This window comes from Myripristis murdjan, chromosome 5, assembly GCF_902150065.1.
Source record: "Myripristis murdjan chromosome 5, fMyrMur1.1, whole genome shotgun sequence".
NCBI lineage: Eukaryota > Metazoa > Chordata > Actinopteri > Holocentriformes > Holocentridae > Myripristis > Myripristis murdjan.
In genome coordinates, this window is record NC_043984.1 from 14270072 (window position 1) to 14295984 (window position 25913).

The following is a 25913-nucleotide window of genomic DNA, read 5'->3' on the forward strand; positions in this document are numbered from 1 at the left end:
TTTAAATTATTTAGCCGACACTGCTTTCAACATGGAATTAAACTGGCTGAGTGAACAGAGATCCAGTGTCTTGCTCAGTGACAGTTCAGTAAGACACATGGCTTTTGATTTTCAGTTGCAGGGATCAAAATCATGACCATCCAGTTACATGACAGTTGTGTATAATACTGCTTTTTCCCTTTTAACTTGCTTTGAACATTGTTTTATACATAAGGTATTAATTCTGTATTTATTGTATTGTACATATACTGTAGTTTTGCTGTTGAAAAGAGCTTGGGCAGCTTCTGAACCTTACTTGACTTCAAAATAATGACATGGCGTTGCAGGGAAGTTAATGAAAGAATTTTTAAGACGAAAAGTGAGGTCTTGATATTATCCACCTTGGCCTGATATGAGTGTGTAAAGGCAGCATTCAGCTAGGCACACACATCTGCCTCTCTCCAGATGTGTGTGTTTAGCTGCACCATCAGATGCCACTAATCATCACCTTGAGTCATGCTAATGCCCTGAAGAGACAGAAGTTGCTCAACCACACGCGCTCGGCTCTGCTCTGCTCTACGTAAAACAGAGTGCTGACGATAAAGTTGATTTAGTTATGTTGGCTTGTCACCCAGCAGCTTGGAAAACATACAAGCGCCAGCACGTATGTGCGCGCGCCCCACACACACACACACACACACACACACACAGGCACAAACAGGCACTCAGTAACGCAGGTTCCTTCCTCTCTCACATGCTCTGTTCTTCCTTTCTCTTCTCTCTCGCCCCCACAAACACACACACACACACACACACTCACACACACACACACACACACACACCCCATCTCTGTGAGCGTCAGAGGGCCCCATGTATGTCAGAGCTGTATCCAAACACAGCTACGGTTGCTACATGCTACAATTATTACCAGATGGACTGGGGGAAAACATATTAGGTCTGCTTTTTCATTAACATGCCGCACACCCTCCCATGCGTCTCTGTGTGCATGTGCGCGTGCACACGTGTGTGTGTGTGTGTGTGTATGTGTGTATGTGTGTGTATGTGTGAGGAAGAAAGAGAGACTTAGACAGCAAACTGAGCACACTTTAAAAGCAGAGTTTCAACTAAATGTTCATGCTTCTTGTTATGTCCAAGCAAGATTATATATTTTCTTGTATTAATGACAAAAACTCATGTGTGCATGTGTGTGTGCGTGCACTCTTAAGCATGGGTGTATTTATAGGTGAATTTATGTACTTAATGTATGCTCGCTATGCCTGCTTGACATCTATTGTACTAATTTTAAATGTGTGCTCCACTTACAGGGATGCATGTTAGTTATGTAGAGAAGCGATCACACCTCCTATCCTTCCTGTCTTTACATAGAGGTTAGCACTGTCGCCTCTCAGCGAGAAGGGCCTGGGTTCAAATCCCAGTCGGAGCAGGGCCTTTCTGTTTGGAGTTTGCATGCTCTCCCTCTGTTTGTGCAGGTTTTCTCTGGATGGGTCCCCTTCTGGGTGCTGCGCTTATCAAAAAAATGTGTATGCTATGCTATGTTAGTTCTCCTGTCAGTGCTCTTGACCAAGGATTAGATATTGGTCAAGAATCGGAGTTGTTCCCCACCCACTGCTCTTACTATTTGAGATGGATTAAATGCACAAAAGAGAATTCTCCATGGGCATCAATAAAACACTTAATCTCTCTAAAACCTGTCCATAGATGTTCACTCTAACCCCCTAAGGGGCTAATTTCAGGAGCTTTAACTGTGCTGTCTCCTTCCATGTTAGTCCTGGAAGTCTTTTTGTGATTGTGTGCTTGTGAGTACGAATTCATGCTTTAGTGAATAATTGTGTGTGTGCTTTGATCGCATAGCCGTCGTTGCTATCATAGTCATTGTCTGTACTTTTATTTGGGTCTCCTCTTCATTGCATCCCTCTATCCCATCCCTCTAGCCTGTTTGTTTTTTCCTTAGTGGTCCATGTAAAATATGTGCAGCCCAGTGTCTGAAAAGAATCACAAACCCTTCAACAGGTAGACCCACGCTACATCTACACAAAGTCTGTACTGGTGATTCAGGTGCCTGTCAGAATTGACACTGGCAGCACATAAAAACAGAAATTAAAGAAGATAAAAGGGATTGTACCAATATGGCTAACAAAGTGAAACGACATAAACACTGATTAGTGAGGTCTCAGGGGCAGTTTGCAGACAGGAAAGTATATAATTGGCTTATGCTAGTCTTGATAAAAGCGGTCCATGAAGGGGTTTATTATCAGGTGAGAGTTGTTAGTCCGGTGCCAGGCAAGCAGAGCAACCGTTCAGTGTAACTAAAAGAAATTCTGTCTGCCTGGATCTTGGTGTCAGACTAAAATGACTGAGATTGGATGTTTTATGTTCTGGTTTCCTTCGGTTACAGATCAAAAATTCTTTTGTATATTAGGTCTCCATACAATGACGATATTGTTGAAGATTCATGTCTGTAAGAGTCTGAGCTCCTGCGCAAGAGACAAAATTTCTAATCTGAGCCCCAGATACAGGACTCATACTGGACATGACAAGAAACACTCGCCCCTCTGTCTCTGTCTCTCTCTCTCCCTGTCTCTCACTCTCTCTAGCTGAAGTAATATGAGGCCCAGACCTGGCCTAGCTCCTCTCACCGTCTTCTCAGGGTGCTATCTTCAGCAAAATCGAAGTGGATATATATAAACATATAGTCCATTGAAGGTTTCTCACTACAAATAGCTCAAATAATTCAAGCTATATTCAGCTGTGCTTTTGCCCAAGCCTATTCCCTACCAGGAAAAATGACTGCTTTTGCCTAAATGTTTGTATGCACTAGCCTTATACTAGTCTCTCTTTTACATTGTTTATCATTCAAACTCCCTCAATATTTAAATTTTTCAGCGTTACAGGCTTTTCCAGATAAGTGGAGCCAGCTTGCAGTCAAGAGATGAGAGAAAAGTGTGAAGTATCTCAGGTGATAAGATCTGAGCCTGTCCAGGCAAGCAAAGTGCTCCACTTCACTAGGATACAACTCTGGTGGTCCCTGCATTATAAATACACTTCTATACAGGACCACTGCTGGTGGGGGGGGGCAAGGCAACCATGTCAGCTGTCCTACGCCTGGAGCCCGGAGGGGCCCATACAACACCAATCATCAATCATGCAGCAGTTATTTTCATAAGTAAGGTCAACTTTTCCCCCACAACACGGGAAAACTTACAGTGGCCCCGGTCCTATACATGGCTTCTCTTCTTCGGCGCCACTCAGTCCAGATTGATGCCCCCCTCAGCCCGAGCAGCTGGCTGTATCTTTGCATACACACTCAGGATGGATGATTGGGTTGCAGCAGACTGAGTTGTAGTCTAGTCCAGCCCCCCCCCCCCCCCCCCCCCCCCCCCCCCCTTTGGTAGCTTTCAATTATTATTTTCAATGATTATTTCTGTTTCTGTATCACTATCTCCCTTTTGGAACACATGCTCACTTCAGAAAGCACCCCATCCATCCACCCACCATTTTTTCTTTTGACCAACTTGTTCAAGTTGAAAACATCCCTGACATGAATGTGATTATATAAAAGCCAGAAAACATATCAAACACTTCTCCTCCCATATTGTCAGACATTCCAAAATAGCCTATCTCAAAGTATTTTCTTTGAAAAAAATATTCTGTTCTTTGCTGCTAAAAGTGCTATCAGGTCACTCATGAATTTTAGATTGTAGGGTTTCTGCTTGAGAACAGCAGAATGAAATAAGCAGTAAATCTATAGATGGCATATGAGTTCAGTTTCTGAGGTTTCAAAGAAGACTCACTCCCCTGCTGAGATGTTTGATACAGTTGGTGAAGTGGAGGGATATTTTCCCGTCTAAATTTACCATGGAGGTCAAGTGCACCATCTGTATCCCTCCATAAACTGCCGGGCAGTTGATCACTTCTTTCTTTGAAACCTCAGGAAGTGCATTAGCATGTAGCACACATTCCACATCATGCTCTATAGTTATATACATCCTGCAAACTAAATGTCCCTGGAGATGTGTGTTTGAACTCTGTATCAGCTGTGCTCATAAAAACTGAAGAGCAGGTTTTTGTTGATGTTGTGGTCCAGCACCCCACACAGCAGTTTGTATAATATATAGTGGTATCAAATCCTCAGCCAATATTGTTTCATTACAGCAATTTCACACGTAAGTAAAATATTTGATTTCACTTTTTTCACTTTTGATTTCACAACTTTGCAGTTAATAATTACAGAGACATGAATAATTCTTTTGATCATTTTCATTCAGGCACTTCAAATGCACAACATATAAAAAGTACGAGGCGGTGACTACTTTGTGAGTGAGTGTGTGAGTGTGTGTGTGTGTGTGTGTGTGTGTGTGTGTGTGTGTGTGAGTGTGTGTGTGTGTGTGTGTGTGTGGTCTGTGTCTATGCCTGCAGTTTTGTGTGCCAGGATCTACACGTCATTGTGTGCATACACACACTTGAGCGTGGTGTACATTTTTGGAAGTGTGTCCAGGTATGTCATTCACATGTTAACTTTGCTGACATGTTTGCATGAATCCTGCATGTTTATTTACTCTGAGGCAGGTCTGTTTGATCCTGTGTCTGCTGCTGCTTAAGCTAATCTTTGATACAGAAAAACACACTGCTGCATCAAAGAGACAGATAAGAGTTGGGCATGGGTGAGCGTATGCGTGTGTGTGTGTGTGTGTGTGTGTGTGTGTGTGTGTGTTTGTGTGTTTGTGGTCGTGTTTGCATGCGAGTGCCTGCACGCGCATGTCTGCATCTGGTACAGTGAGATCTTGGCTTGCCTGGTCACAGGTAATCTGCCCCAGAGCCCTGGCCTGAGGAACACACACACACACACACACACACACAAACATACACACACACAAACACACACACAGTGTACATCTGACCACAATTGCAGTTCTTATCTATTCCCCTGGTGCTGTTCTGCCCAACACATGGAGGGCAGTGATAGCATCAAGCCCAGGGTTCAGATTTTACGCACGCATTCACACACACACACACACACACACACACACACACACACACACACACACACACACACACGCACACATGCTCTAGCACGGACACAGCTGTGACTGGCATCATTTCCTGTGACCTGATTTCCCCCATAAAAACAAAGGAACTTAAAACCACCTCTTCCAAATCTGTTGAAATATAAAAGCCCTCGCAACTTTAATCTATGAACTGAAAGCTCAGATTACATTGTATGGCATTCAGCATTTACACTTTAATTAACAAAACAAAGTTTCATTCTGCAGGGGAACCAAAATCAAGCTGGTCTTAAAGTCTGTGTGCAGCCTAGTGGAGCCTCGAGCCTCATTTCAACATGGCCAATGTGCAGTCCAGAAGCTCTTGGTTATGCTCTTTTTTTTCTCTTCATGATAATGCCCAGATACCACTGCAGCAAATGCAGTTATTAAGAACTGTTTCTAGAAAATACCCTGTTTTATGCTTCATCTGGTCAACTGCAAAATCACCCCCAAGTCACAATATAGGAAAACAGTGTTGAAGAGAGTTTGTATTAGTTTGACCCACTGATGAACAAGGATTGATTTGATTTGCAAGATGTTGCTGTCTTGTGCAATTTAACACGAGCCTAATGTTTGTTTCATGTTTATCAAAGGGGTGTAGTTGTCAATGGCTGCTTCCACACAGTGAATAGCTCTTTGTAATGAAAGACTGTGACTGTCTGATGTTCTTAACATCACATCAAAAGATTGTCTTCTCTGTGGTTTGCTAGGCACTGTGCCTCCTCTTCTCCTGTGAGCTGTGTGTGTGTGTGTGTGTGTGTGTGTGTGTGTCAGGGCTTGATCCCTCCTGAAGTCTCACTCTCTTTATGAACTGAAATCTTTGAAAACAGCAGAGAGACAAATAGAGGGAGACGGCTCTGATTTCATAATGACCATTTCGCTCTTTTGTCTCTCTCTCTCTTGAAGTGTGTGTGTGTGTGTGTGTGTGTGTGTGTGTGTGTGTTCGCTGTGTACCCATGGGGCCCCACTTAAACTGGATTGCTCCTCTGACCACACGTCAGTTGGCTTTGACTCACAGCTCTAATTAAACCTAGGGCAGGTCTGTACTGGCAACACACACACACACACACACACACACACACACACACACACACACACACACACACGCACGCAGCCTCTGAAAGATCTGTTATTGCCATTTGTTTAGTTGCACGCTCAGAACGGTTCATTAGGCAGAGTTTATACTGGTTATACACACACAGACATACACACACTAATGCCCCGCCAGAGGCAATGACAGTTTAATTGAATGGAGTTTTTAAGCTGTTCATGATGTTCATTATACGTGTTACACAGTTTGATACTATGAAATCCGTTGAAATCCTTAATTATTGCTGTGATGATTCAAAAATAACTTCATTAAAAAAAAATGGGGCTAATTTTGTTGTTTTTAGCTGACTGGTTTGAGTTTCAGAGGTAGATTTCTGTTTATGCATGGCATTTTTACACTCTTGAACAACTCAATAGTGTGTTGGAGGGAAACTTGGGAGAGACGGGGGACTGCGGAAGAGGGATGGGAAGGAGGAGACAGCACCCAAGAGACCAAGTGAGAGGAAGGACAGAAAGGGAGAGCGTGGCGGATGGAGGAAGAGAAAGTGTGAAATTTTGAGAGAGAAGAATATGTCAATTGTCTGAAACAGAAAGGAGAAGGTAGATAATCCAGAGACAGAGAGGGAGCTGTTCTGAGAAAACCAGAGAGCACTTCTGGGAAACAGAGATAGAGTTGTCCCAAGAAAGAAGGCCAGCAGTCCCGAGACTGTGGAAGCGAAGGCAGTAATCATTCTGAGAGCAAGATAAGGACACTGAAGGAGAGCTGTCCCGAAAAAGGAGGGCGAGCAGTCAGTCCCCGTCCCTGGAGAAACAACAGGGCCCAGCTGTTGCTCCGTAGGCCGCCACACCCAGCCGAGAGAGACTCCGTTTGTTTTGATAGCTGGCCTTTACGACTCTGAGAGAAAGGCGAGGTGGTAGTGGTGGGGGTCCGACGAACTCAGAGCTTGGAACGGGACAGAGGAGCTGGGCAAATGAAAGTTTTATGGGAGAGAAAGTGTGGCATTGTTGTTAGAGTCATAAAAAAAATAAAATAAATAAATAAAGTTTTGTGTTGAGAAGTGGGGAAAGGAAAAAAGATGGTCTGAGGAGGGGATCCTTTAACACTTCCTGCGCATTTGTTTTTCAGTTATGTGATTTGGTTCCAAAGGTTTGCTATCTCGACCGGGTGTTGTGAGTGTTGGCGCTTTGTTTGATTACCCCAAGTCTCAGGAGTTTATGAAAATACAGCCAGGGACGCGACCTCAGCTGGGACCTGCACACTTACTCTGTTCCCACCATCATGTAAACCCCCAGCTCCTTTAGCTCCCCCTCATTCCCCCTTCTATCCCCCTTCTCTTCCTGCAGCTCTCTCTTTTTTCTCTCCTTATTTTTGCTGCACACCTTCTTTTCTCTCACCAGCCTCCCAGCTACCTCTCTGTCTCTGTCTTTATCCAGCTGTGTCTCCATTAATCTGTCAGTAGATTCATATCAGTGTTATTTATGGAGAACACTGTGGGAAGAGGATTGAAAAATAAAGTGATGAAACTGTTTTGCAGTTACTAAGCAATACTTTGAAGTATTAATTACTAACTGAACTGGTAGTTAAGTAAAAAGCTCTCACCTAGAGAAATAATTCTACCTGATAATACAGCTTGGTTCCACATAGTTACCTGGTAGAGTACCAGGTACTTACTGCATTGCAAAATAAAGTTCCTCCTTGGTCCCAATTCTTGGCTTAACTGGATAGGAAACTAAAAATATAATTTCTCATGTATCTTTTGATGTGTAGAAAATCATGAAACTGAAGTCCTTTCTATGCAGAGAGAGGCCTATTGGACGATTTCTCCTGAGTCAAACACTCGGTTTGGTCTGGGATTAAAAGTTACTTTCACATGTAAGAGAGGAGCAGTCCGATCAGAAAACAACCTCACTTTTTATTCTTCCCGCCCCCATTTGAGTGACTCTTCAGCTGCACCTGTTACCCTCTGCTCGACTCAAAAAAAAGTTTTTAGCTCATAAGCAGGGTAACATTGTAGTAGCAGGGTGGTATTATTATATTCTTTTCTCTTAACAGTTGGTTGGTCTTAGCAGAGTCCAGGCAATATTGTTACCCTACAAGTGGAGTAAAGCTCACCGAGCCCTGCTGGAATGGATTAATGTAGAAAATAGAGCCCCTAAAACTAGATTTTACTCGCTTTTGACTTTTGGAACTCTCCGTTCTTTGTGGATGATGCATACCACTAAACGAGACAATCTCCATTTCAAACTGGGTTTAGCTATGAAGTGAGTTAAATGTCAGATATGGGTGTATAACGTCTTCTGTGGTGCTGTTAATTTTGCGACTCAGCCACAGGACGTGACACGTATGGAGTGTTGGTGAGAGGTTAGTTAGCTGGTGCTCCTCCCCTTCCTGTCTCCACCCATCTCCTCTTCCTCTTCCTGCCTAAGCCTAAGTGAATAGTACACACACACACACACACAGCCAGTTGCCTGTTCACTGTATTCCCCCCTGAGAGCTTTAGCCCTGGAACAATGACGACACTGGAGGGAACACAGAGGACCGGTGGGGGGGAAATGGTAGAGCACAAAATGATCATTCACAATGTAAGAAAAGACCAGGAAGACGCAGCCCAAATCTGTGTAATCTCTGTCCAGACATAATATAAGGGAGCTGTTCACTGTGAGGGGAAAAAAAAAAAGTTTAGTTTTGGCCTACTGTGTTTTCCTGAAGATGAAGAATCGTTTCTGCGATAGTGTCAAAATCAGAAGCTTTCATATATTGTAGAGGTTTAGAAGTGTAGCATTCAGCTCTCTGCACAGGATGATCACTCCGTAGCTCAGCAGCAGGGATGGTAGGAAAACTGCTCTCACACTGCAGCATCCAGCTCTTGTGATGCAGCCATCCACTGCTTTAGCATGATCCGAATCACACAGTCACAAAGGCTTGTATCCACCGAGGCATCTGGAACTACTTTTCTTGGTATTAAAGTTTATTGGCAAGTAACATTAGCCAAAACTCTGCTTACTGTGTGGAATTATATACGTTGCCGCCTGGAGGCACAACCTTGTTGAGCGTTTTATCAAAAAGCGTTTGGAACATTTTGGGGCCTTCTGCAGCGTGACTGTTTTTACTATTAGATGGATCTGCATCGCCCAAAGTGATAATGAGTAGAACTTAGAAACCTGATATCAGCAGTCGGCCCTTGACTTTGTCAGTTTACAATTCCTGTTAAGCAGTTTAACCAGAATGTAACATACTTTTTTTTTTTTAACCATAAAGTTCATATATAAGCTAAATAAAATGTTAATAATCAGAGCCTCACAGGAAATTAATAGATAATTACTAAATATAAATACACAGAAAAAGCGAACACATGTGACTGATTATTGACCAGTTTTTGGTTTTGGAAATACAATACGAGGTTCTTTTCATCTGCAGGGCCAGCCAGGGCTTGCTCGATATTCAAACCCCCTCACTTATCCATAAGAAGAAAATTATTTTCACTCCTTTCTCATCTTGTTGCCTCCATCCATGATTGTCAACATCGGATATGGTGTCATATGGGGAGAAAAAGCAGCACCACAGACCTCGAGTTATTTGAATTTGGCCCCGTCCCTGTTGAGGCCTGCTGTAGAAAAGGGGTTATGGAGTGCTAGCCTCGTAGTGCAAACCCCAGCGGGAGGGTCAACATGAAAACCTCATGTCACAGGGTTACATATTGCTTTCATGTTGTAATTTGTTTGAGCGCTGAATGCCAGCGTGTGTCCGAGTGGAAGATCAGCCTCACTCTCAGAGTTTCTTTTTCTGTTTGTCTCATGTCTCTCATCCTCTCTCTCTGTCCTTCCCTCTCACCTTCACTTATATCATTTGCAGTCCCAGGGAGATCGCATCACCACCTGTTTTCTTAACTTTGAGGGAGATGTTTCCTTTTTAGCCCGTCACCGCTCTACCGGTGAAACGGTCGCACTGCAGATTCCCACCATGTCGCGGTGGAATGTCTGAGAGGAATTCTGGAATGTTGCTGGGAGTGCAGCAATGTCGAACTCCAGTTGGCATCACATTGTGGCGCATGAGGTCATTTTCTCTGCTTGGAGTGGGTGTGCACATGTGTTCGTCTGCGTCTGCCTCTGTGTCTGTGCTGACTTGTGCTTATTTGTGTGTGTGTGTGTGTGTGTGTGTCTAAGCGAGAGCATTTATGTGTTACTGGAAGAAGAGGCACAAACAAATAAGGTTTTACACTTTAAATCCTAGTTGATCTTTTTACTGGAACATGACAGACTGTCTCCCCAAACCAAGATTAAGCCTGAAGTGTTCATCCAGCAGCCTGCATTTGCAGCACAGTCTTTGTACAAATTGTGGAGAGAATCAAAATGCAGCAACAATACCACAGGCAGCTTTTCTCAGACTACTGCATGGGCTGGGACCCAAAATAGTCTTGTTGCCTGTTTGGTCGTGGGACCCAGAGAGAGAGAGAGACAACATTCACTCCCTTTAAATCCTAGACTTAAAAAAAAGTACCTACTGGTAATTTTTTGGAATTAGCCATCAAATGTTTTTCTGGCATGTCAAAGGGCCAAATTGAGCCCTTGACTTAAGTGCCATACAATAGTGCTGTCAGTTTTTATGGCTGCACACCCCGGCTCTTATTGCAGCCCTTAATGTGAAGTGATGAGCAGCCTCCTGAGAGATCCACACTCAAGGTAATGGAAAAGTAAACCAAGGACTCTCCACTGTCACATTATTATACAATGAGTCTGACTCGGACTTAAGTCCATTGATGTTATTCTTTCTTATATGGCAATAACCCTGGCTTTATTTGTTAAAAAAATCTGAACATTAAAATCACCAAAGATACCCAGTGAAATAGCCAGAAAACTTTTAGTAAAAGCCAGTACCATTATAAATCACTAAATATTAAAATTAACAAAGCCATAACAGTTTCACTCCACTAAATCCCTCAGTGGAAGATTACGTTGCTACACATGGGCTCAACTCTTGTCTCATTCCTCCAAAGCCACATGTTGCATCGGTAGTTAATGAAGAATTGCGTATTTCAATATAAAATTTGTTTCTGACATGGCATAAAAATCTTTCTTTCTTTTCTGGCAAGGTCACAGCTTGAAATTACAGTCATGCTGCCTTTCAGCTATGCTGTTGATAGAGGGCACGCCCCTTTCAGCGAATCAGCGGGGATGTTGGTCAGGGCCACCTCGCCCCATGACCATCCGACTCACCGGGTTTTGTGATGACGTGTGGATCCGTTTGGAAACTCTTTTTTTGCGCTAAGCCCCAATCATTGCCACACTCCCTTGAGGCCGACTGGCCTGAAAAGTGAATCACATATTTGCCGGCCTGTGACCAACCTTCCCACCAAATTTCGTGGACATCCACCCAGCACTTTTTGAATTATCCTGTTGATGGACAGATGGAAAGATGGAGGACGGGAGTGATCACATAACCCCCTGCTGGAAGTTTCACTTCCTTGGCAGAGGACATTCATGTCACAAGATTAAGTTTCCACTGTAGTCTAAGTGCATTGTCAGCCTAAACAATACTGAATTAAAGATGCACTGAATCAGTTTTCCACCACACTGATGGAACGGACAAAGGAGCCAAGGTTGTGAATAAACCCAGCCACCAGTAAATGTGCTCCCATAATCTTCAGTACTCTCACTGAATAGCCCGAAACTGAATAGGGAAAGCTTAAACATAGAGATTGAGATCTACATATTATTCGTAAGGATTTACACAGTCTGAACTGAGCCCAAAGTTAAACCCAAATGATTGCCGTAGGTCTCGACCAACAATTGAAGCAACACCACTTCACATAAAAAGCTGATGGTGTATCCAGACAACATAAAAGCAAACCCACCTCCTGCCCTGCAGGTGATTATAGACTTCATCACTATATTTTGTGTTTCAAAGCACAGCCATTTCACAGCTGAGTAGACCTTTATATTGGCATCTGACACCTCAGAAACTCTACACCCAAATTTGATTATTTATTAACACCAACCGGTCTACTGTGAACCCATGGCTACTGAGTGGGAATGTAGGTAGGTGAGCTTGTGACATGTATTAGTATATGAGTATGGATGTGTGCCCATGCGAGTCTGCATGTGTGTAGTTTGTGACTGTTTGGGTGTGAGTGAATATGTATGGCGTGTCTACATGCGTCAGTGCGTGAGCTGTGTATGGTAGATATGAACGTGCACTTGAGAGGACATGTTGTCCAGGCTTGTAAAACTTATTGTTGGATGAGGCATTCGACACACACACAGACACACACAGACACACGCCCGTTAGTATTTTTTCATTGTTTAGGTAATTTCCAGTCTGATGCCTTCTGTAGGTGTTGTGTGTTTTTCCATGATGAGTGTGGCTAGCCAAGGAGAGGAGAGGAGGAGAGAGGTGATGAAAGAAAAGGAAAGAAGAGGAGGAGGGAGAGAAGTAAAGGAATGGGAAACAAAAGAGAGAAGGAAAGGGTAGGAAAGCCAAGGAGGGACAACAAGACAGAGAATTGGTCTTTCTTTTGTTTTTTTCCATTTGTGTAAGTCTGGTTATGTGACGAGACCTAAGTCTGGAAATAAAGTGCTATGCTTGGATGAGGAAAGACACACTAGCAGATCAATTCAAGCAAATCAACTTTTGAACTTTTTCAGAAAACTTTCCAACTAATACATTTCAATCTGCTCTAGAGCAGTAGTTCTCAACCTTTTTAGGACCCCAAATTGACCATGGACCTGTATTTGATAAGATGTAGTCTCAGTGAAACCCATCTGATAAGATCTGGTTACTCCATAACTGTCTATACTGTAGGTTGTCAGACAAACAGTGAAACCCATGAACTGAAAGATCATTCTTATACATCCTCTCACTGGGCTAAGTTCCTGTCAGTGAAATAATAGTGAAATTAAAATATTCCCCATTTTTCTAGGGACATCCTGGAATCCCTTCAGGGACCCTTGGGGGTCCCTGAACTGCTGGTCTAAAGGATATGTAAACTTTGTTGTGCATGTGCATTTTATATATTTTCTTTAAATGAGGCATCTGATAGTAGTAGCAGCAACAGTTTTCTCTCTGTCTTTGAAGGCAGAGGGTGCAGTGTGTGTCTTGCATGGCCTCCAGCCCTCAGGGGGCCTTGTTAGGGGAATGAAGGGGGTTGTTTCCCCCCTTTACTAACACAAACCATCAAATGCATCCCCCCTGGGTAACAGATGTTAGATAACTTGTTAGAGGAAACAAGAATTTCCATGCCCTCCTCCCTCTTTGTTAAATATGAACAGACTGACCACTGCTACCACTGTTGATGAAGTTTTCTGTTGTAGAGGTCAGAGAGGAAAAGCTAATACAGTTTGTGCTGCAGTCAAGCACCCCACCTTGTTATGATGTGGTAAAAACAATGAATGCCACCCGATTCTCAAAAGAATATAAAATGCATTAGGAGTTTAGGACACCTCTTTTACCCCATCATAACCCGAAATATAACAGCATTTTTTTGTGTACATTTGACACCAAAACATTAGATTCAACACAGGCATTTCAAAGTGTTACATTAATTCCTTGGGTTCTTAGTCTTAGCATGAACCTGAGGGGTTTTACCCTTCCTCAGCCTCATCCAAATCCCAACATTAGTTAACAAAGTGGTGTGCCCTCCCAATTAAAACTGCATAGTCTGCCTTTATATTCATAGTAGAGCTGAATGTTAGAAATCAGAAAATCTGCCAGTGTCTCCCCAAAAAGCAGATGGTAGTACGAGGTATCGGTTTTGGTCAGATAAGGCTCAGAAATATATACTAAACTATCCAGGATCATAAGAATAAACGAGAAATTCAGATTTTTACCACCCCCCCCCACCTCCCTCAATAAGCAGCACACAATAAAGTCACTATGCTATATCCAGCAGCTATAAACCACATCACACTGTGTGGTCCACTAATTGCATATCAGATGGAGCCAGCCTCCATGATGAAAGCTTGACTTTGCACTTTGTGCTTTGGTGTCACTTCTAATATGTAAAGCAGATGTGTGTTTAATAGGACAGCCCATCAATGGTAATGTAGTGTAGTGCTGCAGAGCTCAATGGCTTAGAGGCTGGATTCCCACCGGGGCCACCCGCACTTAGGATGTATTTCTTCAAGTTTCAGTATTTTAAAGCACTTTGCCTAAGGACCACCATCAACACAGTTCTCTGTCTTAGCAGTGGCATTGAACTGATGTTGAAATCACAGTGGTTCCTGATAAATCATTCAGGAAGTTTATGATGCCATGCAGCACAGACAGTTTTGCTGTTAAATAGGATTTGGTATGGAGCCAACCGGGTGACATGTGAAAACTTGTTTTTTAATAAATGACTACAAGTGAGTAAAGTTAGGTGAAGTTGCACAAGTTAAGCTTGGGCACAGTTTGGGTAAAGCATGGGCATGGCTTTGAAATATACAACTCCTTTAGATGGAGATTTAGAGGGTACAGTTTTTTCCCAAAATTTTTCCACTTGGGTTGAAATGAGTCACCTACAGTCCAGGGAAATTCATTACTAATCAGCTCCGGTCCTGGGTGATGATTTATTTACTGTCTCCTGAGAACATTATTTACTAAAGCCTGAACAGAGGCTATGTGTACACTTTAGCTACATCACACCTGTGCTTGATGATGTCACACTATATCATACATTGAGTTCCAGCACGATACAAAATGATACGATATAATACAATATTATGCAATATGTTTCTATACAATACAGAACAATGATGGTACAGTACAATATTTTATAATACGGTTCATTATGGTACGATACCATACAAAAAGATGCAGTTCCATGCAATATGATAACACTTTATTGTCCAGTTGCTCGGTAATTGTGTCCTCATGTAACCCATGAACTTGTAGCCATGCATTAAGTTGCTTATCAGTAAATTTAGGTTCCAGAGTCCCGGCACTGCAGCAGTTCCAGAAGCAAGGCTTTTGAGTCCAGCCTGTAGAGGGGCAGGTATGACAGAGACCCTCAAGCTGAGGCTCGTGTTGTTTTTGAGGGGGAATAATAATCAGTAGCAGCAGAAATTTGGCCGTGATTCCACTGTCAGCGCTCCAACTAAAACCTGCTCTATCTGATCAGATCCCAGCCTTGTTCCAGCAACTAGCCAAGATTATTATTCTGGCATATCAACTGGACTCCAACTGATTACAGACACAAACACACAGACACATACACGCTGATTACATGCGGCTTAGCGTTGGCCTAAATGCAACGTTCAACAACCACTTTGAACCCGGAGTAGATCCGAGGTCCGGAGGCGATAAGGTCGCTTTTAAGTTAAAAACGTGTTGTGTGTCGAGAATCCGGGGCTCCCAGTGAGGACGTTAGTGCCAATCCCTTTGAGATGCTGTCATGGTGTGTGTGCGTGTCCAGGGGGTGGGGAGGGGGTGTGTGTTAACTAATTAGGATAGATAAGGAGCTTATGTATTTTGTAACTGAAGTACTTACTAAATGAACACCTACTTTAATTTTGATTAGCTCTCTTGTTTTGTGTTGCTTTTCATCATGTAGCTCCCGTTTATTTATCCATCAGCAGAAAGAGAAATTGCTGATTTCACTAAGAGCCTTGCTTAACATTTTGGACCGAGCCGAGGGGTAATTTATTTTGATCTTGGCTTTACTGAAATCTGCTTATGCATTGCTGCAACCGAGGTAAACAGCTGAGAAACATCCCAACTATTCAGCTGTGCTTGAATGAGAGTAGTAAAGCCGTTGGCTTCAGTTAGCAAGAGCTATTCACGTTACGTAAGGTCTTTCCCCCCTTCTGCTTGCCTCCTTTCTCCTTCTCTTTCTTTCATTTTGCACAAAGGATCTCACACACACACAAACGCACACCGTCAGTGAGGCATGGCAGCTGTCCAGAGAGGGGCTCCAGTGTTGCTCCATTTCAAAGCGCTCTTTGCTCGCTGTCCTTTTGATGCTCACTACCCAGCAGCAGCGGAGGATAGTAGCCAAACGTCCAGCTTTGATATGAATTTGTCCCTGATTCTCCACACTGCCCTGGAACTCTCAAGCAGCTCAACTTAATTTGTGAATAAGATCTGCCAGAGCTGAAGGTCTGAAAACTGCAGCAGTGGAACACCACAACAATTGGGTTTTCAAGTTGTGCAGATCCAGTCCCACATCGTGCACAGCAACTTGTTCCAGGACTGGCCCGACTGGTTTCTTCAGGGTTCCCTTTCAAGCTAAGCTCAGGCCAGGGGCAGTTTTAAAATGACATGAGATCACATGCTACAGCGCTGTAGGGAGGTCAAGGGGCATCCTCCTCCGTGAGAAAATGTTTTGAATTTCATGCATTAAACAAATAAATGTCAAGCGTCCTGAGAGCAACTACAAGAGGGAATTCAACCCAAAAATTTGAACACAACTTAAAATTCCTGGGAACTAAGTCTGTCTTGGCTAATTTTAGAATGAATACAAAAAACAACATACAAGCTCAAGACAATTTATTACCTGAAATGTTCTTCTCCAGAAACTAAAATGTCAGTTTGTATTTGTTTCTTTTATGTACAAATATTTCCCACTGCTTCTCGCGTATAACGCTGCTGTGTAGTACTGTCTTTATCCAAGAAACACTGAATTAAGAAAAGAGCATCAGTTTTTCCCAAATTTACACCCCTAAGCACAATTTTTGCATGGCTCATTAATTTACAAGTGGGAAATTCTGAGTTTGGAGTTCCCGTGAACGCAGAATTAGCAAAGTTACCAGAGGAACAGTGTGGATCTACATACGTTTTTAATGGCCATGACTGTGCCAAACAAGCTGCAATTTGTAAATGCTCTACAAACAGTTGTCCAAAACCAAATTTTCTCTCATGTCCTGAAAAGCTTTTGAAGACAACTTAGACATAATTCACACCTGTATTCCAGGCAGTGTCCACTATACATTTCCCACATAGTGACAAATACAACAAATACTGGTTTTGAAAGACGAGCGCTGTGTGAGAACTTTTAAAGATTTTTCACTGGATGTTTTCAGCCTCGGGGTTCCAGTCATTGGACTGGAATTCACTTTTCAGCTCTCAGAGCTGTGAAGCAGCACATTCAAAGGAATGCAGCGTGTAAGTGTCAAAACTGTGTCGTGTGTGTGTGCGCGCGTGCGTGCGAGTGTGTGCACATTCAGAGTTCCACGTTGGTGCAACATTCCAGACGGTGATGGAGGTATGTGAATTGCGTCTTACAGAGAGAATGTGAAGAATCTGCTGCTGTTGTTTACTGACACAGTAATGCAGAGGATCCTCTGTGTGTGTGTGTGTGTGTGTGTGTGTGTGTGTGTGTGTGTGTTTGTGAGTCAGACACCAGCATCACTTCCTAGTGGGAAACCTCTGAACCTTGATTATGTGTAATGTGTCACACTTTTGAATTTTCAAGGACATTATATAACTGGTACTCACAGACAAGCAATTGGTCATGTTATGCAGCCGCCCTGATTGTTGTCTGTAGCCCCTTACTGTGACTCCTTTTTTTTTTTTTTTTAAATGCATGTACCCTGTTGAATCAAACTTTAATTGCTGCTGGTAAATCTGCAAAAATAATAAAGCATTTCTTAAACACAACAAGAACAAGAACAAGTACAATTGTAACAAGAATAATAATAATAATAAGAAGAAGAATGATAGTAAGTTTAATTTGTAGAGCAAACAGCACAACAGCACTTTCGAGAAGATAACACATTGAATGTGACACGAAGGATACACACACGCACAGCAGTAAACCAGTAAATTAATACTGAGATTTAAACAGAACTAAAACAGAAATAAAACAATGGAGAAGATAAGATCAAGACTAAAATTAATTAAACTGAGGTAATAATGTTAGGAAATGAAATGCTAATTCAGATTTTATTACAATGTCAACACTTTGTAATCATGGCTATTATCACTTGAGGTGTTGTCACGATCCTCTACTGAAAGGAGGTGTTTATGCACTTCTCTGAAATCTGAGATTGAGACGTTCCCCGGGCCAGCCAGACTTCTTGCTACGTCACAAATCTGACAGCCAATCCCGTCAGCTCATAGCATGCTGCTTTGCATATCATTAGCACCAGCTCTGCCAGTCGTTTGAGTGTTTTATTTAAAAAAAAAAAAAAAAAAAAAGTCCAAATCAAAATTGTCACGTGACATGAACAATATTAGTGTAACTAAGAGATAGATTATCAATTATAATACAAGTCATGAGCCAGTGTGCCAGCGGGCAGGGGGGTGGGCGGTGACTATTTGCATATTCATAAATGCGTGCATACTTAATGAGTACAAGGTGAAGACTTGTATCTAAGCCATTTTAAGGCATGACAGCTTGTTTTTCATGGAATAAAAATTTTAAATATGTAATAGTGACAGAGACACTTTGTTGTGGTTTAATCAGCGGCTAGAGGGGTACTTGAAACATCTTTCCTGTTTTGTCTCCTCAGATTTGGGATATGAGCGACGATGAGAGCATCTGAGAAGGAGGAAGTCAGACAGATCATCGAAGTGACAACTGGATCATGAGAGACTGACTGAGGGAACCAATGGACACTCCACTCCATGCTTCTGCCAGTTTTGTTTTGTTTTGTTTTTTTGTTTGTATGTTCATTTGTTTAAATCAGGAACCCCACATCAGAGAGAGCAAAGACAAGATGGATTCTTGATGAATGGATTCTGTTTGATGTTAAACTTAAATAAGGAATGTGAAGTGTTTTTTTTCCCAGCCCTTTTAATGAACAGTTTCGTCATAAAGTGCTTTACAGACAGCAAGAGGCATATACAGGTAAAAAAAAAAAAAACAAGAGATCCTAACAAAATCAAGCACACCACACACCCCTCAACACAAATAGAAGTTCTTCAGAAAGCCTGCTGGAAAACTTTAAAAACACCTGTCAAGTGTCTGACCACAGTCAACCAAAGATTTAGACTTTCAGAACAGAACTACTAAAATAAGTTTAAGTAAGTATAAGTATCCACTAAATATCCAGTGAATGTCACTGTTACAGATTTCACATTTCCACATTTCACTTTGTGTGTATTTAGATGTAATATTGAATGTTGAATGAAGGAGGAGGTGCCTGTTTCCAGTATGGGATGTTTGATAGTGGCTTACCAGCAGCATTCACTTGAAATTTGTATCCCGTTAGGAGTCAGAGCTTTTTCCACAGCAAATTTGTTATAGTAATTGTTTTATGTTGTCAGGTTCAGTCCCCATAGCCAGTGCGTCCATCAGGATGAATGAGCTTTGATGTTTGTGAGTTCAGATGCAGTGAACATCTCAACATGGAGAGCGTATTGCCTGAAGGCTCACTGACCACGGCTGGGCTACACACCGTAGGACTAGAATCAGTTTGGCTCCAATGTAAGTCATGAGAGAAAATCTCACTAACTAGATGCTTTCAGCAAACAAGAAACCTGCCCTCAGATATGTTCATATGTTACTCTTTATTAACACCACAGCAATTAAGCTGGGAATGATGGATATGGAAACTGTTATTGCAGAAAATCTGGAGCCCTCCACTGTTTTCAGGATTCTCTGGAGCTTCGCTGTTTTCTCTGAAGGAGTGTGGGAACGGAGAAAACTCATGTCTTAATGGTGTGTGTGTTTTCCCACATGCATGCATGTGTTTGTGTGTGTCTGCAATGAATGATTACTTTTTTTTTCTTCACCATATCCCATTTGTCTTGACTGGTAACATGCTCATACATTAAAATGTAAATTGTATCACAGATGGGTATTAATAAGTGGAATAAAATGTTTTCCTGTATGACTGTTTCTATAGACCATGGAATTCAGATTTCTGTGTCACTGCACTCTTACACTTTTTCCAGTTCAAGTGGATCATTCCAGTAATACTTCTGCTCCACCAGTAAATGACCCACTTCTATCGGCTCTATCTTAACCACCACTCACCACATTCGAGTCATGTGCTAGACCGCACACACTCACACTCACTCACACACACACACACACACATACACAAACAGTACACGGCGCACAAATTAACGGCTCAGATATGACACAGAGACTCCCGGAGTCAGACAGTGGTTTAAGAGCACTTTATTGTTCATCAAGGCTACTTTACGTACAAAAAAGGTGGCCTGCCAAAACCTTTTTAGTAGGAGGAGACACAGAGCCACAAATTGACTGTTGTTTCTTGATACAAATTTTTACAGTTCGGAGCACTAATACCACCAAATCCATGCTACTTCCATTAAAAAAAACAACAACAACAACAACAAGACAAACTGGAAAAAAATGGGGTACATTCATCCTCTACTAGTCAGTGTAAGGGCCAACTACAGTTTTAGGCTTCTAACTGAATTGCTAGGAGAAATGCCCCCCATAGATGGGAACTGGGACATCAGCTTAAAGCAACAGATTTGATTATGATGTTCTAAAATCTGTCCCTGAAAGCACCAAGACTCGATTGGGATTGCCTTATATCAATTAGAAATTTAGGGGACTAACTGGTGGGGTTTAAAGTTTGAGTTCAATCAGTCACAGACAAACGGATTTAAACTGTCTGGAAAACGTCTTTTTACCCAGGTCTTGGTGGCACCATGATTAGTTTTCATCTGCAGACCAAAAACACAATTTTGATGATTAACTAGCATCAGACCTATGATCATGTAAGGATCAGCACTGCTTACATGCAGTGGAGGAGTTCTACCTGCCTGCTAGCCTATGGCCAATTCTTTAAAAGCTAAAGGGAATGGCAGGCAAACTGAGCTGGGCCAAAATCCTTACATTCCTTCACTGCTTAGCTGCAGATCACTGACCAAGCCCCCGGGAGGATGAACTGGTTTTGTTCACATGACTCAGCAGTTACATGGTTGAACACAGTTTTGTGATTGTTGATGTCAGAACAGAACGATGGGGACAATGGAAGTAGCGATTGTCACCGACACACCAGTGGCTTAACGCAGTTTCATACATTTACTGTGTTCCTGCACTTTAACCTTTTTCTAACAAGACAAACTCTATAAACAAAAAAGATCAACTTTTTTCACAAAAAAAAGAAAATACATGATTACAATATAAGGACAGGGAAAAAACAATTAAATAGCTACATATCATTAACAAATTAATTGTTCCTCAAAAAATACCTACGATTTTTTTCTCTGTACATTCGTTACGCACAGCGTAATGATGGTCTTATAGTTACCTATTATAAAAAAGTATTTTATTAAGTGATTTTCCTGCAGTGTGTAGGGAGTGTGTGCCGAAGCAGAAAGAGAGCCTCCTACCTACAGGGTGGTAGTGAAATGATAATGAGAGACAAAAAAAGAGAACACTCTGGACACTGAGCCCTTTCCCTCGTGTTTTCAAGCATGTTGCTAATTACATCACATCTTCGTCAGGGTCGGCTGAATCTGAGAGGCGGAGGAGCCGTACTTGTGATTTCTTGGAGAGACTTTTCAGTGGTCACTGAAGTTCCCTGGCTCACAGGAGCTCGGCTCCTGAAGGCTCAACCCCACCAATCAGACCCCTGATCATATTCCAAACACCTCTCCTAACCCAAAGAAGTTACAGAAAAGCACAGAAGAAAATATTTAGACTGTAGAGTAGTTATTTGTTACGGTACAATGCAAATCTTCCACAAGGAAAATAGGGGATGTATTCGCCAATGACATAGTTGATCATTTAATCTATGTGTTTGCTAATTTTCAGTATTTGTTAATAATACATCAGTTTTCTGGCAGCTGGGCTCTGACTTTGAATTTTTAGAACTTTTTCTGTGATTCTGGCTCTGCCAACCCACTGAGGGACGATGGAATGTGCGGACTTTCACTTGACAGAACAGCTGGTGGAACAAGTGGAGTCCCTGACAACGTCTTTCATTTCAGAGGATTGGCTTTATCGATATTGCATGATACTGGATAAAAATGACAACAGCGGGGCCGGTGAAATGAGAAATATGGAGCCAATCAGGGTGAAAGACAGCTGTCATTTGCTGTGGCCAACGTTCAGATACTCCTCAACAGAACTTCCTCAAGGCCCCAGCATCGTCCACTGTGACTACCCGAGTTCTCAAAGTCCTATGTTCTGCATTTCCTCAATGTATGCTTGTTTGTTCATGTTGTCATTTTAGAAACTCACTGCTCAATGACCAGTCTAGTTGGTGTGAAGAAGGCTGTCGGCAGGGAACTGTGGGACGCTTGCCCCTGGCTAGCTACTAGCTCTGTGTGGTGATATGAAGATATATAGAGTGTGTTGAGGCCTGTACAAAGTTCCCTACAGGAGGAATGTATGCCACCTTGATGCAGGCTCTTTTACAGAGAGTATCATTAAAATTCAGTTTCTCAAACTGCAGCAGTCTAGCTTAACTGCAGCAACAATACAATATTGTTCAGAGAAAAAAACAAAAACAAAAACAAAACACTGAAATACAAAATAGGTCTGGACACCAAGTCAAGACACAAGTCAGTTCACCTGTTCACAGAGATCTAAGCCCAAAATATAAGCTGTGTAAGGTGTTAATGCTTTTCTGTTATTTTTTAACCATCTCTGTGCCATGTTTTCCAATACTATCGCCCTGGTGCTTGAAAACATGAATCATATACTGGTTCTTACGTTAAAAGCAAAATACCGTTTCCCAAAAGCATCTAAGCTTAAATCCTGTTTGCCTGTATGATACCAAGTGCTTCTTAGACTGAGCAAGTGTACGGCAAAATTGAACACACCGTCCACAGTTTGAGTGATGAGGGTCGTACTGAGATGGCAGTCAAATGAAAATCCCACAATTCTTTACTGTCATTTCTGGCGAAGATGTTTTTTTTTTGTTTTTTTTTTTTTCTGGAAAACATGGCCCTGCTGACTAGTTTGTGCCAATTTGGTGTCTCAGCTCAGTCACGCTGAAAGGTTATAGCATCCTGTACCACCGATGGATCAACATCTTTAGAAACCTAAATGGGCTGCACTTCCCAAACTCATCTTAACACCTTATTGGTCAGCGCTCCAATGACAACCGACTAACCAATCACCATGCCAAGGTGGTTCTGGGAAACAGCTCTCATCGTTTTAACAGAGCCTGTCCGGAGGCTGTCCCGCTATAGCTGTTTGTTACCATACTGATATTATTGGAAAACAAAAATACAAAATAATAATAATAATAACAATAATAATAATAACAATAATATGGAGTACAACTGACCCAGCAGTGAGTGTATAGTGTCTACGACTGTTACTGACAACAAAAGAAGTAACAACTAACGTCTGAATGAAAAGGCTAGTAGTAGTAAGATTGAAATGCCTAAACACACAAATAGATACCAGCTATTAAAAACAAAAAAAAAAAGAAAAAAGAAAAACAAAACATGCATCTGTAGAAGCATTACTTTACCCTTCAAACCTTGTAGAAATCTATCTACCAAACCACAGTGTGTAGGAGAAGGAGGGGGAGGGGGGGCAGGAGGGGTAGCGGGGTGTAGCCAAATGTAATTACAACACCCGTGTTCAAAGAGTTACACATACAAAGGCGTGTTTGAAGAAAGAGATCGAAATAATCTTCTCTCCCCCAGTCGAGAAACCAGACTTCTTTTTCAACCACAGAGTGACATGCAGCGTCACCTATCCCATCATCACTGTCAGCAGTTAAGCCCATGAAACACATCAAAGCACATTATTTCAGCAAAGCCCTTCAACACACTGGAGGTTGTACAACTGTGTATTTTTCCCCCCATAATGACTGTGATGTCAGTCAACACCGTAATTAGCCGATTTAATAACCTGACTGTGCTTGTAAAATGCCGTGCAACCTTCTGGCGCTACTTCAGCCAAGTGTGTTATTTGTCCTCCTGAAGGCCTTGAGGTTCAGGATGGGGAAAGAAATATGTTTATCTGTGCTGAAACTAATCAACACTGCTTATTTTACAAACTGGGTGTGCTGGTTAAAAAAAACAATACAAAAAAAAAAAACAGGTATTTTCTCTTTTTCTGCAAATGCAGTCAATAAATAACGGGGGTTCTGCTAGCCGTCGTAGCTAGTACTTTTCTGAAATGATGCTCACTAGCTGGAATTTAAATGGGAGCTAATGGGAGGTTGCAAAAAAAAAAAAAAAAAAAAAAGGTGAAGGTCCATTCCTTATTGAGACTGTCAGTTTGCGTCAAAATCAGCTGTATCAGTCCCAGTGTGTGCAATGCCAGATTACACTGTTGACATGCCACCCTTTACCCTCTACGACAGTAGTGCAAATCAGACCAGGTCAATCACTTAAGTATACACATACAGTAACAAATCCACCAAGACACACACAGGAGAGAGAGAAGGAGAAAGCAGGAGGGAGGGTGAGAGAAGATCAAACAGAGGGAAGAGATTACAAGATGGCTTTTCTTCTTCTTTTCTTTTTTTTTTTCCTGTCCAATAGGGGCATAGATAATATCTGCATCTGAGGTTTCTTTGGTAGCACAGCAGGGTGGCTTGTGATGATTTTCTCCATCTCTAAATTAATCATGTGTTTCTCACTTGTCTTCCCTTGCAAAGGCTGGGCGTCTCATAATGCGAAAAGCGGTACACAAAACTACAGTTAAACAAACAAAAGAAAATGAAAAAACGCCTCCTTTCCTCTCTCTATGTACATATCTATAGACACTTGCTCAGCTCCAAGCTTGGCATGCAAATTGGGAGGGGGGTTGAACGTTTTTGAAGGGCAAGGAGCGAATTGAAGTCAGTCCCGAAGTCCAACGTTTAACACCTGAACCCTTACTGCTCAGTGCTGAATCTTGTCCAGCATTTCTGTTAGACGCGGGAAGATAGAAGAAAAAAAAGGTCCCGCATAATCAACCATGTTGTTATTGCTCGATTGATGCTCTAAGAGTGCATAGAAAGAGAGAGAGTGGGCTTCAGGGTTTTGGATGTGGTTTGGGAGACCAGCAGGCAGGCATTCCCTCTGGGGTGCTGGTGAAAGACCAAACTGACGGCGGGCTAGGGGGGGTAGATGGGGGTGGAGGGGCTGGAGCTGGGAAGACTGGGGAGGGTTGGGGAAGCAGGGTGGATAATCCCTCTAAAGCGCCCCCCCTCCTTCAGGAGACAACAGAGGGGGAGTGGTTGTGATTGACCATGTGACTGTTAGGGGAGGAGTTTGGGCTGCTGCCAGATGACGAAGGGCTCCCCTTGTTCTTGATCTGCAGCCAGGTCTCGCCCAGCGCCTTGGCAAAGTGGTCATCCACCGAGCCCGTGATGGACACCGAGTTGGTGGCGACGGGCTCGGGCTCCTTGTAGTTCTTTCCCAGGCTGCGGCGGAAATGTTCCTCGATCACCGGGTCACACGCTGTGTTGGCTAGTGTAAAGAGGGACAAACAAGAGGGAGGGCAGGGCAGAGGAGAGGGCTGTTAGGTTCCATAATGAAAAGAGAAGCGTTACTTGTGCGGGGGTGATGTGCATTTGTTGTAGGAAACAAAAAAAAAAAGTATATATCTCATTTCACCACTTTTTCCACTTGTTTGACAACCAACAGCAGCCCCTTTCCTCATTTTTTAAAATCTACTTCAATTTGCCATTTATGCTTTTTTAATCACTGCTTTAAATTTCACTGTTGACCTCAATGAGATCATTGGGATTTCACTGGGGTTGTAAAACACCCACACTTAAGCTATCAACCCACAAAAAAAATGACGGACACTCAGAGGCTGGACAAACAAAATAGGCATGTCTGGCTGAAGCCTCAAGTGAGTTTTTATGAGATAAGAGACAACATCAGGCAGCAAATAAAGCATGTTGAGGCTGTGCAGCTGGAGCTCCTACTGCAACATCGGATGCACTAAAGACTATTGTAAGATACACCGCCAAGAGACTAGAACTCTCTCTTTTTTTCTTTTCATAGCATCATCATCAATT

The 25913-nt window shown here is 42.4% G+C and overlaps 2 protein-coding genes across 4 annotated transcripts in view; one reads left to right on the top strand and one right to left on the bottom strand.

Annotated features, from left to right (window-relative positions):
* Nucleotides 1-18962, top strand: part of atg7 (ATG7 autophagy related 7 homolog (S. cerevisiae)) — a 72126-nt gene extending 53164 nt beyond the window's left edge. For both annotated transcript variants that reach the window (XM_030052126.1, XM_030052128.1), the window contains exon 19: nt 18519-18962. In XM_030052126.1, the coding sequence (XP_029907986.1) occupies nt 18519-18551 (33 nt within the window). In that variant the 3' untranslated portion in view covers nt 18552-18962. The remainder of the gene's footprint in view (nt 1-18518) is intronic.
* Nucleotides 18963-20118: 1156 nt separating this feature from the next.
* vgll4b (vestigial-like family member 4b) overlaps nt 20119-25913 on the bottom strand; it is a 39850-nt gene continuing 34055 nt past the window's right edge. For both annotated transcript variants that reach the window (XM_030051376.1, XM_030051374.1), the window contains one exon: nt 20119-25356. In XM_030051376.1, the coding sequence (XP_029907236.1) occupies nt 25100-25356 (257 nt within the window). In that variant the 3' untranslated portion in view covers nt 20119-25099. The remainder of the gene's footprint in view (nt 25357-25913) is intronic.